General features: G+C 41.7%; 2 protein-coding genes across 3 annotated transcripts in view; both read right to left on the minus strand.

The window, feature by feature from the left end:
• Positions 1–13,185, minus strand: part of LOC310727135 (V-type proton ATPase subunit C 1-A-like) — a 207,806-nt gene that overhangs the window by 60,492 nt on the left and 134,129 nt on the right. The gene's annotated exons all lie outside the window — the stretch shown is intronic.
• Positions 74–13,185, minus strand: part of LOC310727130 (retinoic acid receptor beta-like) — a 102,739-nt gene continuing 89,627 nt past the window's right edge. For both annotated transcript variants that reach the window (XM_083543333.1, XM_083543332.1), the window contains 4 exons: positions 11,740–11,916; positions 4,286–4,490; positions 3,173–3,331; positions 74–3,081 (listed from right to left, as the gene is read on the minus strand). In XM_083543333.1, coding sequence (XP_083399459.1) covers positions 2,876–3,081; positions 3,173–3,331; positions 4,286–4,490; positions 11,740–11,916 — 747 coding nt within the window. In that variant the 3' untranslated portion in view covers positions 74–2,875. The remainder of the gene's footprint in view (positions 3,082–3,172; positions 3,332–4,285; positions 4,491–11,739; positions 11,917–13,185) is intronic.

Genomic DNA, 13,185 nt, shown 5'->3' on the forward strand with positions numbered 1-13,185 from the left:
TTTGGAGAACTTTTTTTGGGGGGACATGCAGCACGTCGTCATCACCAGCACAGGAAATGCAACAAATATCTCCGCACATCTTTATTTTAAAATAAATATATTTTCATTAATTCACCAAAGAGAGATGATGGTAAACAGGATATGGACATTGTTAACGTACAAACAGAAAAAGAAAATGGAGAACTCTGACAGGGCTCACGTCCAGAAGTCCGTTAGGGTTCGTCCGGTCCTGCAAAATTTTCCAATAACATGACGAAGGCGTGCGATTCGATATTTTTGACTCAAGAATCAACTAGCGGACTATCCGGAAAAGTGACCGTGTTTCGGCATCATGTTCATAATGTTGGTTTTGAAGAGGAGAGCAGTGGGATGATACGTGTCATGTGTCCATCACTAAATCAATTCTCAGGGCTTCGTTAATTATTACAGGGCGTGGCCAAACGTATTCGGACACCCGACTTTTCCAGTTAATGAGATTCTTTTCCAAACTGTGACCAGTAGGAGGCGCACAAACCTCTTTTAAAAAAAATTAATTCCCCTATGAAACCCAAACCTGTTCAAGCATTACTATGCTCCTGTGCACAAATCCAGATCCATAAAGGTCTGCTTTACATGGTTTGGAAGTTCTCCTGCTACAGAGCTAAAACCCTATTGGGAGGAATATGAATGTTGACTGCACCCCAGATCTCCTCATCTTCACACCTTCATCAGTACATGATTTTATGAATCTCCACAAACACACTCAGTCTTTTTAGACAAGGCGAGTGAAGGTTAAGCAGGAACTGGGGATTAAATGTGGAATGTTCAAAGAGGACAAAATTTGCTCAGGTGTCCACAAATCCATATAGTGTGCATCTGCCAAGAAGAAATATCTAAACCCCTGTGCTTGAGTGACGAGTACAGCGTGTGTATTACATTCAACGTCACACCCAAAACACGATAATCAGTCGTGATGGTCTGGAAGGTCACGCATCTCCAGACACTGAATGAACCTTTGAAGAACCTTGTGAAATACTTAGGATGTCAGATGTTTATGGTGATCATCATTTCTACATGGAGATGTTCTGATTAGGAGCTGAGGCATGAGGAAGAAACATAACATTCATGAGCTGTATGACAGAGAGGATGAACAAAGAGGCATCTTGGTGATCGAAGAAAACAAAAACATTAATACTGTAAAATGCAAAATCATTTGAAATCAGTGCAAGTGGAAAAATCTTCAATTCCAGTCACATGTGGTTGAGATATCGTTCAGCTTTCCTAAGTTTTCTACGTGAAGCTTCCTCGAGAGATCTCAAAAGGTTTCTGAAGTTGTGATTAAAAGTACATGCTATGTGCAAAAGTGTTGACTTTTCCAAGCCATATGAGGTTCTGCTAAAAACTGTGACCACAAAGATGGAGGCTCCCGTTTGTATAGGACGTCTTCGGACGTGGTGGGACACTAGGAGATGAACTCAAAGCCAGCTGAATGAAGATATACTTTACACGGATTGGACGTTATGTGAAGATCTCGTGTTATAAACCGCTAAACACTATCGGGATGAATGTGAAGGCTGACTGCATCCCAGAACCTCCTCGCTTTCTCACTGACATCAGTACCTGACATAAATCAAAAAACCCTTTCTGCAGAACATCTAAAGCTCCACTCCTCTGAGAAGAGCAAATGGAGACTAAATGTGGAATGAGATGCTTAGGTGTCCACAAACATTTGTCCGTAGAGTGTGGCTTACAGAGAAAATAATTTTTAAGTGCTGCTGTCACTTCAGAATCTTGCATCAGGTGTGTGTGTGTGTGTGTGTTTATCCAAATGATCGAGGAGTGAAAACTGTTGTTTCACCACCCAAAATACGTCAACACTGTTACTGGAATGAATCCTGAAGTCTGGTTTGGTGAACGTGTTCCACGAGTCTCTCTGGGTTTTATCTGGAAAACCGGTATTCCCATGAACTTCGTAGAAAAAAAAACCAAAATAAAACAAAACATGCTCGTCCACATTGCTCCTGGGTGTGAATGTGTGTCCACAATGTCCTGTAATGGACCGAAGGACATTCAGGATGTCTCCCTGTCTGGGTTTTTTTCCTGGGGTAGGAAGTGGGTTCACCACTTAGACTTGACACCACTCAGAATGAAAGTGAAAAAAATTAGTCACATATGGAGTGTATATGTGTGTGTGTGTGTGTGTGTGTGTGTGTGTGTGTGTGTGTGTGTAAAAGATCAGATTGCCATATTGCCTTTACGCCAGGACTTTTCTACAAAGGCGTATTTCTTTTTAAAGGAATTTCTCCGAAGAGCCTTGAACGAAAGATGCCGAGGGAAGAAACTTCTCCATTTCAATTGAGCTGCAAAAAGGCATTAAAAACAGAACAAAACAAAAAGCTCAAAGTGGAGCTGAATGTTGTATGGCGCCCTCTGGTGGTCAAAGGTAAATCTTTCCTGAAATAATTATATTGAAATAAAAACAAGTTTTTAAGCACGACAAAATGGATCTTACAGAGGTCTAAGTATTCATACGATGATATGTACAATGCATGCCAACGTGAACGAAAGCTGTACAGTGAAGGAGAGAGAGAAGGAGGGAAAGAGGGATGGAACGGAGGACTAATTAAGCGCCTGTCATGCAGGTTTAGCAGAAAAAAAAATGAAATTATACACAGCAGACCTGAGGAGTTTCACCTCTGTGTTAGGCATTCAGTAACACACAAATGTGCTCGCATACACACCCGAGTGTGCTGCAGGTTTGGAAGTTCAACAGTACGAATGTTCATACAAGTACGAAGCACGTATTTGTCCTTGTTTCTGTAGTTGCACGTGAAGTTTCTGTAGTTGCATCGATGGCCCACTTATGGTGGTGTGCACAAGAAAAAGACGAGGTTTGCTAGGTTTCCTCGCTCGACGAGGAATTAGGCTCCGGTGAGGGCGACGTGGTGGACTTGAGATCCACGGAGCTGCTCTTTTCCTCCGAGCTGCTCTTTTCCAAAGAGCTCTGTCCATCCTGGCCCTCGGAGTTCTCCAGCATCTCCTGTATGAGAGGAGGCATGGAACCAGGGATCTCCATCTTCAGAGAGATGACTCGCTCGGCACCTGGAGACAAATAAGAAGGGCAGATGAGCGACATCGAACTCGTTCGGTTATCGTATCATCTTTTTTTCAGAGTCGATCGACGTGGCATCACCTTTGGCGCTGATGCTGCGAAGATCTGTGATCTTCATGAGGGTCTTGGGGAACATGTGCGGCATGCTGGGCCTGCGCTTTCTCACGTAGATCTTTAACACTTCCAGAAGGGGTTCCTGGAGCTGGTCTACCTTGGACGGTTCCTCCAGATCTTGACGGTCTGCAAAGAGTCACATGGACAGGATCAGATTTTTATGAAAAGTTCACCTCATGTTGTTTTAATCGTAAATATCATTTGGAAGTTCATTACTTCCATGCTTTTGATGTTCAGGTTTCTAATAATTTCCTTCAGATGTTTATGTGCAGTCGTATAAATAAGTTACAGGGTGCAGGTGCTTTTGCAGCCACTAGGTGGCAGTGTTTCTATAAATTACAAAAAATAATAATAATAAACGAGCATCTCCTCATCTCCCACTCTGTGAGGGGGCAAAAGTGGCGCTACAGAACTGTGCACAACTTTTCTCTTTTCTTCACACTCTCCAGATTACGCAAGAGAGTGTAAGAGCGGCTGCAGCGCCGAGCTCTCAGACCTCCGAGACAAATATTCTGTGCTCACATAAGCATGGCTTATTCTGACACTAAACCGTGGGAATGAGAAGGCTTTGTGTGTGTGTGTGTGTGTGTGTGTGAGCTCTGGCACTATTATAAACTCCTAATTTGTGCCAGGAGACAGAGAGAGACAGGCTGGAGGCTCTAATTTCCTTCACAGTGGGCACGGGGGACGTGGTTTTATGAAGTCTGTAAATAATTGCACAGTGAAAAACACCCACAAGAACAGGAATCAGGTGAAACTCAATAACAACGTCTCATCATTCCAAATTTACAACCTGCTGGATTTGAGCTTTCTGTCTATCGTCAGTGCGGCTACAGCTAGCGTGTGAGTTAGCTCAGGATGTAGGACGCAAACTAGCGATGTGCCGGACTTAATTGCGTGTCTGATTTCGGTTTGAACACAAGGTGTGGGACGAAATCCTTCGTTTTGATTGCTGAGCTCCCATTTCCCCTTTAAAAAATTATTCATAGAAATATCCTTTATTCGTTCAGGTACGTTCCAGTGTTTACAGTCGACAGATAAATTCCTGATCTCAGGAGCCTTGTTTTTAAACAGGCCCACCTCCGGAGATGAGGCAGATGGCCGAAAGCAGGCCCGTCTCCGTGTCGTCCATCTCGATGGGCAGGAGCTGGTTGGCAAAGGTGAAAACCAGGTCTGTGAGTGGCCCAAATCCGGCGTTGTGCATCTGCGTCCGGTTTAGCGTCAGACCATCCGAGAAGGTCATGGTGTCCTGATCGGGGGTGTACCGTGTGCAGATACGCAGGATCTACATCCACACACAAAACAAAACAAACGTCAAGTCAAATTCGGTCACAATTATCCATTTACACATATTTTTGTGTTGTCAAAAGTATTTGGACACCCAACTTTTCCACCCAGACGTGTTTCTTCTCTAAAACTACATCCAGCTCCATGAAGATCTGCTTTACATGGGTTGGAAGTTGTTGAAGATCTTCTGCTATAGAGCTCTGAACTAGTGATGGGAAGATCATTTTAGTGACTCGGTTCCTTGAATCTCATTTATCAAACCATTTAAACGTCATTAAGTTTATTTCCTTTAATCAGAAATAAAATAAGCAGATCCCCAACACATCTACATACACAAACTTTACTATAGTTTCAATAATTTATATATGTATATAAAACTTACTCGGACCAGAGGACTCATGAGATGAACGACTCAATCTGTTTCCTATGTAATGCACAGCATAGCGTCCAGAGGTGGCAAAAGTACACACATCCTTTACTTAAGTAGAAGTACAGATCCTCATGTTTTAAAATACTCGGGTAAAAGTTGAAGTACTGATTATACTTTTTACTCAAGTGAAAGTAAAGAAGTCTTGGCTCAGACATGTACTTAAGTAAAAAGTAGTTATTACTTCTACCTGTTTTAGCTGTTAACTAGACCTCACATCATAGATAGATAGATAGATAGATAGATAGATAGATAGATAGATAGATAGATAGATAGATAGATAGATAGATAGATAGATAGATAGATAGATAGATAGATAGATAGATAGATAGATGTTGGTAAATAAAACTTCTGGACCTTGTCCACTCTGAAAACATTTCAATTCTGTCCTTTCTGTGTTAGATTAATTTCGTGATTTCCTGCTCTTTAATGAAAGATAAAAAAAAAAAAAAAGGCACTTCTGTGGTAGCTCAGTGGGTTAAGGCTTGTGCCTGAAAATGGTCCTTAATATAGTCTATGCTGGTGATAAGGTTTCAAAGCCAGTCCTACATGCCTTCTTTCTTACTGCGCTGCCATGAAACAAAGTATGAACCCTCCAAAAAGCAAACATGCTTTTCAGCAGTGGTCGCTCAGTGGTTTAAGGCTTGTGTCTCATCTAAACATGCTTCCCAGTCTGATCTCTTCCATGGTTCAGTGGGTTAAATCAGGTGTCTTGCTTTTGGTGGGGTTCAGGGTTCGAATCCTGCTTTCTGCCTACCAGTCACGATCAGGATTCACTTCCTACATCTTTCTTTAGCGATATATTTTTGTTTTTAATGGGTTGAAAAGAAAGATAGACCTGCTCTAAACAAGCTTCCCATCCTGTTTTTTCCTGATGGCTTAGTGGGTTAAGGCTGGTACTTTGCTAATGTTGGTGGTCAGGGTTCAAACCTGGCTTTCTGTCTGCTAGTCATGAGGTTGGTTAAATTCCTGATACCTACATCTTCATATTCTTGGTTTGATGGGTCAAAGAGAAAGATAGACTTGCTCTAAACAAACTTTCCAGCTTGTCCTTGCTGATGGTTCAGTGGGTTAATGCTGGTGCCTCGCTAATGGTGTGAATCAGGGTTTGAATCCTGCTTTGTCCCTGCTAGTCACGATATGGGTTTGATTCCTACGTCTGTCTTTAGCATTATATTCTTGTGTTGATGGTTTGAAAGAAAAGATAGACCTGCTCTAAACAATCGTCATAGCCGGTCCTTCCAGATGGTTCAGTGGGTTAAGACTGGTATTTCGCTGTTGGTGGGGTTCAGGGTTCGAATCCTGAAGTTCTTGTTTTGAAGCATAAAACGAAGGATAAACCCCCAAAAAAAGTTGTTGTGTTGTGGGACTTGATGGCTTTGTGATAAAAGCCTTGCCTCTGAGGTTGCTGGTTCGAATCTGGCTTGTCCCCACACTGGGTAAGTAGTGTGTGGTAAGCAATGGAGTGGTTGACTGTGAACAAAGGTTGTTAAGACCTGCTGCTTCACAGCCTCAGAAAAAGTGAGGGTGATAGTTTTTTGGTTTCCCTATATATGCAAAACTAAGTCGATACTTTTTTGGACATTTTTGCTTCATAACCCCCTGTTTTCAGCTTCTCAGACGCTGGGGGGGGCAGATGCCCGGATATTGCCCCCCTGCTTCAGGATACGCCCTCCGAAACCTTCCACGCAGCCATTCCTGACACCTTCCACATTCTTAACTTCGAGCCCTGGCCGGGGTTTGAACCACCAACCTCACAACCCAGAGGCAAAGCTCTTCCAATTGAGCCACAGGATCTCCTGCAAGAACCTGATTTTTAGGACCTTTTATAGTTCTTTATTAAAACTTTTTAAACAATTTAAATAAAAGCTAAGCAGTTCGAATCAAACCGTTTGCGTCAGACAGCAGAGACCGCATCAATAACCACTACACTACCACAGGGGTGGCAAACAAGCCTTTGCTTATTGGACTCTTGGCTTTTCTATAGTTAAGAGACCACTGTTTTCTCTTAGATTATGATGGTAGAGGGTCAAAACTTCTCCTTCCTGTTCATTCTCTCAGTAACTCGAAGTCTATGAGAAGTGACTCAGGTACAAGAACCACATCTCCAACACCTGCACCACTGATATACCATGATTTACCAGCAACCAATTTTAATGACCTTTTATTGTTCTGTTTTTAAAAACTTCTTATAATGTTCAATATAAAACTAGAGGTAAGAATTGAACCAGGAAAGTGTTTCATCATAGATCGCTAATGTCATTACTTCAAAACTCAAAACTTTGTTAGATGTAAATAAGCAGGAAAGACAGAGACAAAGAGACACAGACACAGCTTTAGAAAGAGTGAGAAACAAATAGAGAGACAGCAAGAGAGAGACATATACAGTGAGACAGAGACATTTACTAAAAGAGACACAGAGACAATTAGATAGAGAAAATAGAGAGACAAAGATAGCGAGATATAGCCACTTCCTGTTGGAAGTGTTTATCCCGAGCGACTCTTAATGATCTCATTTACTAAATGAGCAGTAGTGAGTTAAGGGCTTGCTCATGTGCCCAAAACTGGCAGCTTGGAGGTGTTAAACATGTATCATATTTACAGCTTGTGATATGTATGGAAGCATATGTACAGTGATTAAATATAAAGGCTGTATCAGTGCAGAGACGTGTGGACATCATTAAGAGCCTTTGCTATGTTTCCACACGGACAGTTAATGAGGTGACACCGGAGAGACTGCACCTCTTCAAGTCAAGTCAGGAAGCTTATATATAGAAAACTATAGACATTTTACAGATTTGAATGATGTATTGTTTTTATCTGTACGATCAATAAAGACAGTAATTTAAGTTTGTGTCGCCATTATGAGGCAAAACCCCACAAAACGCCACCCAGAGGGTAAATTGTGTAAAACATGGCGGATTTTGGTGTTTGATTTGAGACTCGGCGCAGTAATAAAACAAAAGTTTACTGATTAAAAATATTTTTATCTGGAGTTTATTTATTTATTTTAGATCTAAGTAAAGAAAGGAAAAAATTTTGTGCCGTTTAAAATAATTGTAATTTTGACAGCCAAATATATATATATTAATACAAAACAAATAAAAATGTTGTCACCTAATGAATGTGTCCAGGTTGAAGATCCACATATAGAACACAAGCAGAGAAAAGATGATGATCATGAATGTGTCTGTTCTCAGTCATGTTCTCATCACTGACTCCCTCTGTCTCATCCACATTATCCCCAAACTTCTTACTGCCTTCTGCCTGCTGAATCTTATCTCCGTAAACTAGTCTACATCTGTGGTGAGTGAGGGTCAGGACTTTATACACCAGCGGATTGAAAAAGACGCGCAGTAACAGGAAATCAGTTGTTCGGCTGAAATCAGCGCACAGTGAAAATAAAAAAATAATTTCACCAAATCAGTGGATTAAAACTAAAGTAACAAGTCTGTTTTGAAAATGTAAGAAGTAAAAAGTACAGATATTTGTGTAAAAATGTAATGAGTAAAAGTAAAAAGTTGTCTGAAAAATAAATAGTGGAGTAAAATACTGATACCAGAAAAATCTACTTAAGTACAGTAACGAAGTATTTGTTCCCACCTCTGATAGCGTCTGAGGGATTCACGTGATAAAAGACTGTCTAGAAGAGTCGAGAAAAAATGAATGAATCACTCTTTGAGACGACTCATCTTCTGAGTCACATTAAATGAATCGTTTAGGAACGACTCGTCACTGCTCTGAACCTTAATAAACACCTCTGGGATGAATGTAAATGCTGACTCCACCCAAGACCACCTCACCTTCTCACCTACATCAGCACCCGACTTCATTACCGGGCTGAATGAATGAATCCCCCCAAATTCGAGTGGAGGATATAAGAACAGGAAATGACAACTACATGTGGAATGAGATGTTCAAAAAGCGTAGAATCTTATACTCAGGTGTCCACAAACATTTGACCATATAGTGTAAACATATATAGAGACTCCTTCCAAAAAATGGGAAACTTTCACTTCGTATGTTACTACAGTCATGTGATCTATGTCTGTTTTTGTTCGATCGTGAAAGAAATACGGTTTAAAAGACGGAGGACTTTGCGCTGTTGACTGTTAGTGACGTTCAGAAGAGTATAGATAAGAGGAGTGTGTGTGTGTGTGTGTGTGTGTGTGTGTGTGTGTGTGTGTGTGTGTGTGTGTGTGTGTGTTTGAGTGTGTGTGGGTCTTTGTATGCAGCCTGCATATCTGCATGATGAGCAGAAGAGTAAGAGCAGCAGGAGTATGTGTGTGTGTGTGTGTGTGTGTGTGTGTGTGTGTGTGTGTGTGTGTGTGTGTGTGATGGACTTTGAAATGAGAGGCGGTGTGTATGGGTGCTATATGAACCCTTTGAAGCACTGACAGTGATTGGCACCATTGTTGGGAAGATGAAACAGAATAAAACATGGCTGCTGGCTGGGCCTACTCTCTCACTCACTGTCTCTCACACACACACACACACACACACAGACACACACACACACACACACACACACACACACACACACACACACACACACACACACACACACACACACACACACACAATATTTGATCTTTCCTTTAAAGCCAAACTCTGCAACACAATGCCACAGTAAACACTCATCACAGAGGACAAGGTGAAGCTGGGCTTTGTGTGTGTGTGTGTGTGTGTGTGTGTGTGTGTGTGTGTGTGTGTGTGGGAGAGAGGGCGAGTGTGTCCTCTCAGCAGGGGAAAGCAGACGCACGAACAGAACGATTGAACATTTTTATATGTTCAGTATGTAATTGGTCACATGACCAGGTGTGTTTTGAACAAGTAGAACCATCCCACATACTTTTTGTCTGTTTATTGTTACATTAAATGTGCTTTTGTGGAACAAAAATTAATTTGTGAGTTCGCACTGCTCATCCAAAAGTATTGGGACGATTGGACTTTGTATCGAAAGATACACACGATTGAAGTTGGAAGTCTTTGGTGTAAAATTTTCCTTCACTTGAACTTCGAGATCCAAAGCTGCTCCAGCATGACAATGCCCCTAAACCCAGCTCCATGAAGATCTTCTTTAGATGGATTGAATGATGTGGAAGATCTCCTGGTATACAGCTCCATCCCTATTGAACTCCTTTGTGATAAATGTGAACGCTGACTGCACCCCAGGGACCTCCTCACCTTCTCACCTACATCACTAACTGGCTAAATGAATCTCTACACAACTCCACAAAATCTACTGAAACATCTTCTAAAAAAAAGTGAAAGAGCAAATGTGGACTAAATGTGGAGAACATGAGAAGAATTAAGTTTGAAAGACATGATCTGGGTTTGCTTCCTTCTTTGCTTTTTGCTACCTCTTTCTTCCTTCATCTGTTTTTCGCTCTGGGGATGTGCTAATCTGATCTTTCTCTCACTCTCTTTCTCTCTCTCTCTTTCTTTCTGTTCCTCCAGCTCCACCTCCAGCTCCTCCAGCTCCCTCCATCACCTTATCACATAGAGCAGTCTGCTCTGTCTCATGCTCATTACCACAGCAACCTGAGCTCAGCACTCTACACACACACACACACACACACACACACACACACACACACACACACACACACACACACACACACACACACACACACACACACAGCCTCACACTCCCCTCGCCGGATATTTACAGCCGAGCCGGAAAACAAACAGGAGTGTAAACAGATCAGACGGCTACGAAAGCGAGGCAGGTTACGGCCCGAACAAGCGCAGAGGCCTCACACGACTCGTTTCTGTTTTTGTGAGCGATTTCACGGAAAATCACGCATGAAAACGGAAAAATTTCCATATAAATGCGAAGGAGGTTCGGCTCCTCGGTTTTGACCCATTTTTGCATAACTGCTTTCACGTCTGCTTTAAACATTTCACGTCGCCGGAGCTGCGACAGAGACGGAGATAATTAGGCGACAGCTTGTTTTTGTTTGTGTGAGGACGAAAAAAAAAAAAAAAACCATTGCAGAACCAAAAAAAACCACATCGTTGTGATCAAAGCTGAAGGACTCATCAACAACCACGGAGTGACCATGTAACCATGACAACGCTCTTAGCTAGCACAGGTTACCGCTTAGCTTTTACTACTGCATTCACAGTAGTAAATAAAACATTTATGACAAGTAATTCACAATTCTTGTTGAGTTTACACTACAGTACATGTTCAATTCACATTAAAAAAGGGACCATTGAAAGGATAAAGTTAAAACCTCGCCATTTTTTGTTACACGTTTGTTACTTTTTTTAACGTAACCCCCCGCGAGTATCGCGATTGCACTGTATATATTAGCGCTGTCAAAAAGTACGCATTTAAACGGCACTAATTTTATTAACACGCCATTAATGCATCATGACATGGGTCATTTATCACAGTCTTAAACATACAAACCAGTGTCAGGCTCGTAAACCACGACACCCCCACCCCCACCCCACACACACACACACACACAACCGTCACACACACACACCCGTCACACACACACACCCGTCACAGGACGAATATGATACCGACAGATATACTAGAAAACGAGTGGTGAGGTTAATATACAAGTCCTAACCACGGGTATAAGGAACAGGTGAAGGTGATAAGTGAGACGTAACCGGGTCATGTGACCCAGAAGCGCTAATAGAAGATGTTGTCCTGTGGTTTATGTCGTGGAAAGTATTTGAAATGAATAATAGAAGCTGAATTGCAGTGAATTTACACCACCCACACACACACACACACACACACACACACAGACACACACACACACACACACACAAACACTCATGGAAACACACTCACCAGTATGTCCAGGCAGGCGGCTTTGAGCAGAGTGATCTGATCAGCGATAGTGAGTCCAGTGAATCCCGGCACTCGTTTGGCGAACTCCACAATTTTGATAATGCACTTGGTGGCCAACTCGCTGAACTTATCCCACAGACCCAGATCCAGACGCACACGGTGGTCAGCGCTCGAGTTCTACAACCCACACACACACACACACACACACACACACACACACACACACACACACACACACACACACACACACACACACACACACACACACACATCATAAACATGACATATCAAACCGAACCCACACACGAAATCCAACATCCCATCCCATCCGCATTTCTAAAGCATTTATATATGTTAAAAAACAGATGATTCAAAGTGATTTTTTAAATAATTCAGCGCCCTGAAATCTGCAGCAATACAACAAAAAAACCAGCATGAAGCAGGTGAAGGGAAGTCTGTGTACGTGTGTGTGTGTGTGTGTGTGTGTGTGTGGCCTTGGTTCAACAAAGAGATGTCGTGTCTTGTTAAAAAAACCTGCTGAAGCGAAATCCAACCACAGAAATGTTTCGCACACTGTACAATATACGCGAGCCCGCACTGTTGCTATAGCAACCACGCCAACAAAGTGCATATCCGTCAAAATCTGATGCGAATGTCCCAGTTTCTGAAAAGACGTTTCGACTCGAGAGATTTGCATTTGACCTCAGATTACTGCCTCTGTTAAATTCTCTCAGGGTCCAATTGGGTTCCTTGTGGGTTCTCTGGTTACCTGGTAGGAGGACTGGTTATGATCATGATTATATGACCGAGATGCACGGTGTGAATTAAAGGATTTTACATCACCCTAACCAGGAGAAATAGATCCCAAAGATGAATTTTCTTTTTTACAAATAATTATCATATCTGTCACAGGTCTTTAACTGGGGGTATGCGACCTCTAGGGGTCTGTAGCGGTACTGCAGGGGGTCTGCTAATTAATGTTGAATCACAAAAAAAATTGTTCACAAACATCAAACATCACAAATAAAATATAACGTTAATATTATTATATTAAAGTTCTATTAAACTTAAAGCTGAAGTTCATGATCTTTTAAAAAGATTTTTAAATATATGATGATATATTGCATATATGATATGCAATGATGCATGTACAGCAGCATAGTTCTAATCGTCTTTTGGTGGTTATGTTTGACACATTTTGTATTAAGAGGTCGCTGCCCCGTGTCTCCATCGCCTGATGGGTCGTTGACCTGAAAAATTTTGAAACCCCTGCTATATAGGTCATTAGAAAAAATGCTGGAAATTCAAATCTTTGAAAAAAGCAACATCTAATAATGCAAAGACGTCTTCATGGTGCATGGAATCATCTCAAATCGACTAAAATATAACCTTCTGTATGATAGAACACGTTCCGGGTCACCGCATGAGTCTCGTTGTCTTTTGTAC

The sequence above is a fragment of the Silurus aristotelis genome, assembly GCF_946808225.1.
Source record: "Silurus aristotelis genome assembly, chromosome: 6".
Classification (NCBI taxonomy): Eukaryota; Metazoa; Chordata; class Actinopteri; order Siluriformes; family Siluridae; genus Silurus; species Silurus aristotelis.